Raw genomic sequence first — 10,223 nt, 5'->3', positions numbered from 1 at the left:
TTAAAAATATGTAAGATTATTTTATTCATTCAACCAAAATATACTTATTGATTAGAAACTATGTATCAGGAAGAAGGAGAAAATAGTGGTAAGCAGTAATTCTTGCACTAAATATAGATTATATACACTGAAATATGAATAAATGCTGATAATACGATTGGAATTTATCTGTTAAACAAATTCTTGAAACCAAGGACACACTATAAAGGAAAGCCTTGTGGATGCTGTCATGCAAATTTGAAAATCTAGAATAAATTCTGAGTAATGAATAACTATCTAAATTAACCCTCAAAATGATAGAAATCTGAAAAGATCAATAACTACAAAGGAGACTAGAAAAGTAAGGATTTACCATGTAAAAAGTACCTCCCAGCAAAAAGATAAGAAGATATTATGAAGAATTTATTTAGGTGAAAAGGACAAATTCCTTGAAAAACACATCACTAAATTTGTTCAGGAAAAAAATGTAAAAATCTTGATATTTCTACACCTGTAAAATAAATTGAATCTGAAATTTTAAATCTTTCTACAAAGAAAATGTCAAGCCTTAATGACTTCAGTAGTGAAATCTCCAATATTTAAAGAAATAATACCAATCTTAAACATTCAGAGATTAGAAAAGGAAGGAAGGAAGGAAGGAAGGGATTGTCCCAGATCATTTTATAGAGCTAACTTAACCCTGATATCAAAATCACTTAAGATATTACAGAAAAAGAAAATTATAGGAAAAATAAAAGTTTATTAATGAAAATATATGCTAAAATATTAAGCAAAATTTTAGCAAATAAAATCCAGTGATATGTCAAAAACAATAACAAATAATTAATAACTGAATTTGTTCCAGGAATTCATGGCTATACAAATAAGCAAAAATTCACTTAAAAGTTATGCACTTGATTGTATATGTATATTATATTTCAGCAAATCTTTTTAAAGTCACTAGGAAAAAGATACTATTATAGCATTTTTCTTCCAATTTCTAAAGAACAGATAATGTTTTCACTTTATGAAGCTATATTAATCTTCATTGACAAACATAGAGATCAGTTTTACTTATGAACACAGATTAAAAATTTTAAATAAAATATTAACAAATTTAGTCCTTCTGAGTATTGAAAAACTATTACACTAAAAACTAATAAATCCATGATCAAATAGATTTATTCTGAGAAAACAGAGAAATTTCAACATAAGTAGAGCTAGCAATATAATTCTTCACCTTAACAAAAGAGAAAAAATATTATATATTGAAGTTAAATAGATATTTGATAAAATTTAGAAGCCATTTATAACAAAATAAGTCCGTAAGCAATACGTAATAAAACTCTTTAGATGATCAACAATATTATTTATATTTGTACATATACATATATGAATCTATAATATAAAGACTATATTTATTCATTATTTTATTTATTTATATTTTGAATAGCAATGTTATATTGAGTACTGGAATGCAGAAACCATTTTTCTGTTAAAATTAGGAAGATGAAAGACATCTCTACCATCATCATCATCATTAAGAATTCTTGCTGCAGTCACTTTCCCAGTGAGGTCTTCCCTAGTTATTCTGTCTGAAATTCAATCCTCACCCCCACTCCAAGCCTTCCTGCTCCCTTTTCATAGTTTCTCCTTAGCCTCCATCATTATCTAATATTTCTCTTGCTTATGTCTGCCTTCCATAAGAATATACACTTTGTCTGTTTTATTCACGGTTGTATCCTTAGCACCCACAACAATGCCTGCACATTACCCTCTCAATATATAATTTCTGAGTAATGAGTCATGTAATAAGACAAGACTATGAAGCAATCAGTTTAAATATTGAAAGAGACAAAATTACCTTTTTATTAGTAGATGATAATATTGTACACCTAGAAAACCCAAGATAGACTTGTAAACTAGCCATTAAATTTAATAAAATAACTGGAGGAGGTGGCTGGAGATGAGTATACAAAAAATCAAGATTTTTCTTTGTATCGCAGCATGCATTCAGAAATGAACATGGGGGAAATGTCTCATTCACAGGGGCAAATAAAAATGGTAAATAAAAAGGTAATATACAATGGAATATTACTCAGCCATAAAAAGAAATGAAATTGAGTTATTTGTAGTGAGGTGGATGGACCTAGAATCTGTCATACGGAGTGAAGACATATATACACTACCAAATGTAAAATAGCTAGCTAGTGGGAAGCAGCCGCATAGCACAGGGAGATCAGCTCAGTGCTTTGTGACCACTTAGAGGGGTGGGAGGGAGATGCAAGAGGGAGGAGATATGGGGATATATGTATAGGTATAGTTGATTCACTTTGTTATAAAACAGAAACTAACACACCATTGTAAAGCAATTATACTCCAATAAAGATGTTTAAGAAAAAAATGAAAAAAACAAAGTAACATAAAATTAGAAGGTAGTTTAAAAAGACACAGACCTATATAATTAAAATTATAAAAAGTTATTAAAAGAAATAAAATACTGTATTATTATAGTAATATATTTAGATAAGAATTCTTAATATCATAGAATATAAATGTTTTCTACATGAGTATAAATGTAAAGCAATTCAAATTATAATTCCAATAAAATTTTTTTGGAAACTGGATTATAAAATCCACATAGAAGGATGTATGTCTCATAATATCCATGAAAAATTTTTAAACAATCTATAGTGATGGACAACTTTTCTTAAGAGATACTAAAATTCACCATACCACCATACCATACCACTACCACATTTGGTAGTGTATATATGTCCATGCCACTCTCTCACTTCATCCCAGCTTACCCTTCCCCCTCCCCATGTCCTCAAGTCCATTCTCTACGTCTGCATCTTTATTCCTGTCCTGCCCCTAGGTTCTTCAGAACCATTTTTTATTTTTTAGATTCCATATATATGTGTTAGCATATGGTATTTGTGCTAACAAATACCAAAAGTTACTGCAATCGAAATAGTATGGTGCTAACTGAGGATAAATAGAGCAAAGAGCAGAATAAAGGACCTACAATAGCTCCAAACATGTGAAACAACATATAACTAAAATGGCATGAAATTTCCATGGGAAAAGGCTGCTCCATGATGCAGGCAAAATGTTCTGTTCATTTGGAAGAAAATAAAAATTAAACACCTCATACTACACAAAAATAAATATAAGACAGATTAAATTTAAATGCAAAGGTTAAAAAATTAAATTATTAGAATACAATTTAGTAGACTTTTTCACAACCTTAGTCACAATAAGGGAGGTCTGCCTAAGCAACAAAGGAAATCCAGAAACTGTAAAGGAAAGACAGACATTGTATGCAATGACTTTGTATGCAAAAGACATCCTAAATGAAATCAAGGCATACCAAAGACTTGGGCGGAAATATTTTACTAAGATGGCAGTCAAAAAGTTAATATCCTTAATATTAAAAAGTTTTGAAAATTGATAAGAAAACTATTATAAATAAATAGAAATAGAAAAGTGGGCAAAGAATATGAACAGACTAATTTACAGAAGAGGAAATTAAAATGTCCAATAAATACTAAAGGCAATCATAGTTGTGATAATGCAAATACAACAAAATTATAGTCAATATTTCATCTATAAAAATTGCAAATTTTTGCAAGTGTAATAACATAATGGACTGGGGAGAATGTAGAGAAAGAGTCACTCATAAATTTCTAGTGAAAATATGAATTAATACAAACTTTTAAAATGGTAATCTCTTGGTAGGTGTTTAAAATTATAATACCTATGCTGGGATGTTATTGAAATATTTCCAAGATGTCTTAAACAAAACAATGAGTATGTGTAATTTCTTTTTGTGTAAAATGGGATGATAGATTCAGTACATATTGTATTAGAGTGGGTTAACAACTGTAAAAAGTAGAATCAAACATAAAAATGTCAAAGGTTATTGCTTGCTAAACTGAGGGAGAGGGAGGGAGACTTGATGGACTAGTCTTAAAGTAGCATGGATCACTACTACTCACATTTAATTAGCTAGAACTCAGTCGTATGACCACATGAAACTGCAAAAGAGACTGAGAAATGTAGTCTATCTGTGCCCAAGAGGAAGAGGAGAAGTTTTAGTGGACAGCTAAAAGTCTCTGTTACAGATATAGATATAGATATAGATAGATACAGATAGACAATGATAGGTAGATAGATAATGATATAGGGCAAGCTATCTATATCTACTATAGTTACTAAATCTGTAACAATACCACATACATTCAGTATAGACATAATTTTTTGTTTCTGACAGAAATTACAACTCGGAATAAGGGTTATATTACTTCAGAATCAAATGGAAGAGAGTGAGACTTTTGTTGTATTTTATACTTCCCTGGACTGTTTACGTTTCCTAACCGTATACACATATTATCTTATTTTCCCCAAAAAAAGGGACTGCAGGATTTAAGTAAAAAGGCTAGGTCCCATTTTTCTTCTTTGTTTCTCTATGTACTTAAATTGAATAGATAAGTTTATAATAACTAATAAGTATGTAACAAATAAAAAATAACTATTAAAAGTACACTGAAAAAAATACACATATTTTTCCCCCTAGCAAATTGGCAAGCTATCCTATTGAAATGAAACTGTCAGTACATAAGGATATATAAACAAGGCTGTTTATTGCATCTTTGTCATGACAAATACAGCAACCTAAACACCTCTTGATGGAACCTCAAAAATTTGTGGCAAAACCTTATATAAGAATAATTCTCACACTTTTTGGTTTCATAATCCTTTCACACTCTTAAAAAGTATTAAGAACGCCAAAGAGCTTTTGTTTATGTGGGTTCAATTTATCAATATTTATCATATTAGAATTTTACTGAGAAATTTAAATATGTTTAACTCATTTGAAAATAAAAATAAACTCATCACATATTAACACCAATAACATATTTATTTAAAAATCTATATTTTCACAAAACAAAGAACATTGAGTGAGAAGAGTGGCACTGTTTTATATTTTTGCAAGTCTCTAATGACTGTCTTTATAAAATACAGCTTCTATCAGCTCCTACATTTTTAATCTGCTGCTGTGTGTTATGCTGGCTAATGTACATGAAGAAAATTCAGCCACACATAAATATTTAGTTGCAAAAGGGGAGAGTATTTTAATAGCATTTTCAGATCATTTTTATCAATATATTCTCTTTTGATATTATACCAAAACTCAACAAGTGACTGTTTATTAAAGGTTACTTGCAATGTAAAATCTGAAATGATATCAATGAATTTTTTGTAGTTAGATTAAAATCTTTATTTTGCACTTTGAGCAGATTTCTTAACAATTCTTGATTTTGTAGTATCATGCATTGATCATTTGGAAAATATTGGTTCATTGAATTATAGCAGATCTCCCAAAGGTTGATACATGTCATATAATATCAAAAAATCAAATATCACCACTGATGCTCAGGGTGGTGGGTAAAAGTTTTCCAAAATAGCTTGTAAGCTTGAACTTTATCATCAGCAACAAATACTGTCAGTCGTTTTCCTTGAAGCCTACTTTGTTCATTTTCAAATCTTATTTCATTTCATTGCCAATACCCAAATCTGAATAACCACAGTTTTTCAGTCTTTATTTTTTCTTAAAAATGGTGCTTCTTGGAAAAAGCAGCTACTTTTAAGTTCAAACTCAGTCACAGAAGTGCTTTTCCTTGAGGAAACCATCATACTTCAGTCTGCAGCAAACATGCTTCATGCAGTCTTCCCATTTCACCCCTCAGAATATTGAAAGGGCATGTACTCAAGGGTTGAGATTTAATATCGTTAATTTCTACTGCTTTTTCAAAAGACATTCTTCAGTGAAACTGATTTAAACAAACAGGGAGCGACTCATGGTAAAGAGTAATTGACAACCAGTGCAGTTTGATGTGACTGCCTTGATTCATGCTAAGTAGCCTAAGTTTGGATCAGTGACACCACCTCCTCAGCTGTGTGACTTAGTAGACGTTTACTTAATTCTAGGGAAACTCAGTTTTTTATCTGCAAAGAACAATGCTTTGACACAATTTACGTGCACAATGTGTAGACGACGAATTTCAAATACAGGCTGGAGTATTAATAGGCAGCACCTCAGATGAACAAAGAGTCTAACTGTGTTAAAACCTACTGGGGAGTTGGCTGACAGAGTTAGAAATAAGAGCATAGCTTTGTGATATCTTACTTTATCTTTTCATCTGTGAAGACATCCAACTGTGGCACAATGACTTGGCTATCTGCATTTTAGTTTCTCAACATCCAGGATGAGAATAGAATGTCCTTTTATCTCAGCAGTAGGAAGGCAAAACCAAGGCAACCCAGACTATGAAAGGAGCTAAGATACCCAAACGTTTTCTGGATTTGGGCTGTTTATGGGCCCTCTTTGATACATATATGCACCCAACTATTCTCAAGTATAATGCTGAAGAGATGCATGATACTAGGAAACATTAATTGAGCACTCTAAGAACTTTTGAGAAAAGCACTTTGCTTAGATTCTTACACTTAACTGTGAATCGATGTTTAAATTTTCAGTAATAATATACAGCAACACAAAAGTTAAGAGTGGACTGTTATTTCTAGATGATGAGGTAATAGTAGTTTTTTGTTTTTTAAGGTTTTTTTTTTAACCATCAACATTTTTGGTTTACTGTTTTAAAGTTCTTTAAAATTGTTTTTAAAACAGAAAAATCACAGTAAGCTTGCTTTATGGAAGTTTTATTGCAAATTTGCACAGCATTTAAAATTTCAAAGGATTAGTTAAAATTTGGAAAGAACAGTGCATTCACCTTGGCAATGGGAGAAACTAGACTTCCTTGTGGTTTTAGCCAAACATCCACAGCATTTAGGAAAGAAGGATTGCCTACCCAAAAGGCATTAGTTTAATGACACAATGTGAGTATTGTTCTGGGAAGTAAAACACTGCGATTAAACATGTGCTAAAACTCTGCCACCCTTGGGGATTTGCTTGTCCTAACAAAGAGCGCTCAAGTCAGACATGGAACAGCCTTTGGTGCAGCACAACTTTTGCAAGTCTTGTCTTGACATCACCGAATACTTCTTTGACCTCCGAAGCCCTTCCGTGGGCAGCTGTTCACCCTGAAGATTTTCCTCCCCCAAGGAATCCGTCTTCGGAAGGTTTTGCACTGTGATTTCCTCAGAAATCTCCTGTTCATTAGGCAACTGGAAGCGGTTTCCTCTCTCAGCTATATGGAAGGGAAAAAAACAATACTTCCTTAGAGAGCTCTGACAAAGGCAGCATCCAAGTTCTACTCTGGGGGAAATGCATTGGATTTCTGGAAGGAAATTGAATCTTGCAGTTGTTTTTTTTTTTTTCAACGTTGGTCTGGGGTTTCAGAGAGATTAGATATTTTAGGGAGAACTCAGTCATATCCACCCTCCTTATTTTACAGAGGAGGAAACGTGGGTGCAGAGAGGAGGAGTGACAGAACCAGTGTCACTTGGCCAGTTAGCAGCCAAGTCAGGGCTTGACTTCTGTTGCCCTGGCTACCTCTGCACAGTGACCAGTGGCTTCCAAAAGTGTTAGTTACATGCTATCAACGAAAACAATCAAACAAAAAATAATCCTGTGTATGCCCTGCAAAGCTGATCAGCAAGGAAGGAAGTGGAGATTTAAACCTCTATGTCTGAAAATTAAAAGTGGGCCCAACTGTTTTTATCAGTGTTGTTCCCGAAGTCCATGTATAAGCCTGTCTCACTTTAACTTCGTTCAAACTTACTTATCAGCACCTTAGCGCACTGGCAAGCACCAGAAAAAATTTAGATGAATGAATGCTGATTGGTAAACCAGTAATGCATCAAATAAATAATGTATGGAAAAATATCTGAAAACCTGTGAAAGGTTAAATAAACAGTATTATGAAGTCAGTGGTGTCGAAAGAGATAGCCTTATACAGACATCCATTCCTTTGCCCCACATATTTTAAAGATATTCAAAATGTATTTTTTCTATTGTATTTTGATTTGCCGGAGATTGATAAATTATGGTCAATCTGGTAAATTATGTTTACTCCCTTGAGATTAAAAATGCTTATTGTTTATTAACATCTAGTAACTATGAACCTCTCATTATTAAAGTAAGAGTGGTAAGTTCATAATTTTTCAAGACATTAGTCCATCAAAATACAAAAACTCTGGGTCATTTTCCAAAATCTTTTTGTTTACCAGTCATTTTAAACCAGATTGAAACCTGTAAAGTTTTCATATCATATGTGTGGTTGCAACATTTATTATGTAAACATGTTTTTCTTTTTTACTTTTATTATAAAACATAACAAACACAATTATTAAAATAGAATCTTAAATAAATTATACGTCACACTTTAATATAGGATTAGCAGGAGAAAAATGCCAACTTCTAAGTTACTTGAATTGGAAAATGAAGAAATGTAGTGAAGTCACCCCCCTCTCTGTTTCTGAAACACATTAGGTTCACTCCCACCTTTAAAATTCTGATCAGACAGTTCCTACTGCTAGAATTCCCATCCCACTCCTCATAACTCCCAAACCCTACACATCCTTAGGACCTCTGTCAAATACCACCACCTGCACGGTGGTGTCATTTATTACAACACACTACCACCATCTTTTCCCCACCTGAGACGCAGTATAGAATAAGCAGGAGACCTCGGCTCTGAAGCCAGAAAGACCTGGTTTGCTTCCCAACCACCCCGCTTACTAGCTGGGTGAACAAATTTGTCCTCAGTAAAATGGTAAATGGTGGTAATATTACTTACTTCAAAGGATCCTTATCGGAAGACTGAATGAAATGTTGCCCATGAAACTGCCTGGCATGTAATAAGTGCTCAATAAAAGTTAGATTCCTTCCTTCCATTCTTATCTAGCACCTGCCTGAATGCCAACTTATTATATTCTATAATTATCCACGTGTGAAAATCTTGCTGCTCCAAAATGACCCTTGAAATCACATGCTTCTCTCTACCCAACGCCCCCCCCCCAGCACCTGCCATAGATGCTGAGCTCATCGAAGTAGTTATGCAATCAAATCATTTCAAGCTGGGGACTAAAGAAAACAAGGTCCTTATTTTTTGAAAGGTAGCAAGCTCACCTCCTTCCCAAGCCAAATTGTTTATTTCGATAATTAATCCCCCAGATTGATATAGAAGTGGCTTAGCAGTAACTAGAGAAACAGTTATTAAAACAAGCCTTAAAAAAATAATAATAAATGAGGGAGTCATATGCATTCATGTTACCTTGCTGACCTTGCGGGATCGACTCCAGGTGCTTTCTCCACCTGGAGCTGGCACAGATGTAAATGACCGTTCGTATGTACTCGAGCCCGCAGAGCTTCCTGGATTCTTCACTCTTCACTTCTGAGATGGCAAGCAGGAGAGAGAAGAGGAACAAAGTGAAAATAAAACCCCTCATTTTGCTGGGAATTGAATGAGTCTGATATAGTGAATATTGTCAAATCAAGTTTTGAAGTTGCCCTCACACTCTTTGCCAATCTATACGAACTTTCCTGACATTTTATTGGTCAATACGTCATTTTAACAATATTTGCTAAGCACATAGGTGACACCATGAAGTTTTGAAAATGAGCTTTTACGATTATTGCTAGTTATTCAGTCACTTCTGAACAGCATCACTTACTATTAGCTGCATGCGCGAGACAATTAACAGGACGCTGTCTTGGAAGACATTGTGGAAAACACATGGACTTTGAAAGTAGACAAGTATGAGATTCAGTGTCAGCCCTACCCCTTACGGAGTGACACAGGACAAGTTTTAAACATTTTAAGCTTCGAAAATCATATCTATAAAATGGGAAAACCTATCTCATAAGGGATTTGTAAGTATTGAAAGCACCAGCTATTTCAAAGCATTGAGAATACACGCTTAAGAATGCAGGTTCTCTTTGGGAGATTGGGATTGACATATATACACCTATATGCATGAAACAGGTAACTAATAAGAACATGCTGTATAAAAAAATAAATTAATTAAATTAAATTTTTTTAAAAAAGAATGCAGGTTCTCATGTTTTGGGCTTGAATCTTGGTTTCCCACTTGTCAGCTCTAGAATCTTTATCAAGATATTTAACATTCCCAAGCATCCTTCACTGCAAAATTGTGCTGATAGTAACTACTTCCTAGAGCTAATGAGATAATGTGCATCTTGCTTGGCAAAATAAACAGTCAATAATTATTGATTGCCTTCTTCCCTTACCATCCGGACAAAGTAGAAAGATAAC

The 10,223-nt window shown here is 33.3% G+C and overlaps 1 protein-coding gene across 1 annotated transcript; it reads right to left on the bottom strand.

Moving 5' to 3' along the window:
- Positions 1–6,960: 6,960 nt before the first annotated feature.
- INSL5 (insulin like 5) lies at positions 6,961–9,396 on the bottom strand. The gene is made up of 2 exons (XM_007123803.2): positions 9,222–9,396; positions 6,961–7,193 (listed from the first exon to the last, which is right to left on the bottom strand). Exons 1-2 carry the CDS (start codon positions 9,394–9,396, stop codon positions 6,961–6,963), a joined length of 408 nt encoding a protein of 135 aa, XP_007123865.2.
- Positions 9,397–10,223: the final 827 nt, after the last annotated feature.

Source organism: Physeter macrocephalus, chromosome 4 (genome assembly GCF_002837175.3).
Source record: "Physeter macrocephalus isolate SW-GA chromosome 4, ASM283717v5, whole genome shotgun sequence".
Taxonomy (NCBI): Eukaryota; Metazoa; Chordata; class Mammalia; order Artiodactyla; family Physeteridae; genus Physeter; species Physeter macrocephalus.
The sequence above is the reverse complement of the archived record's forward strand: the minus strand, read 5'-3'. Positions and strand labels throughout refer to the sequence as shown.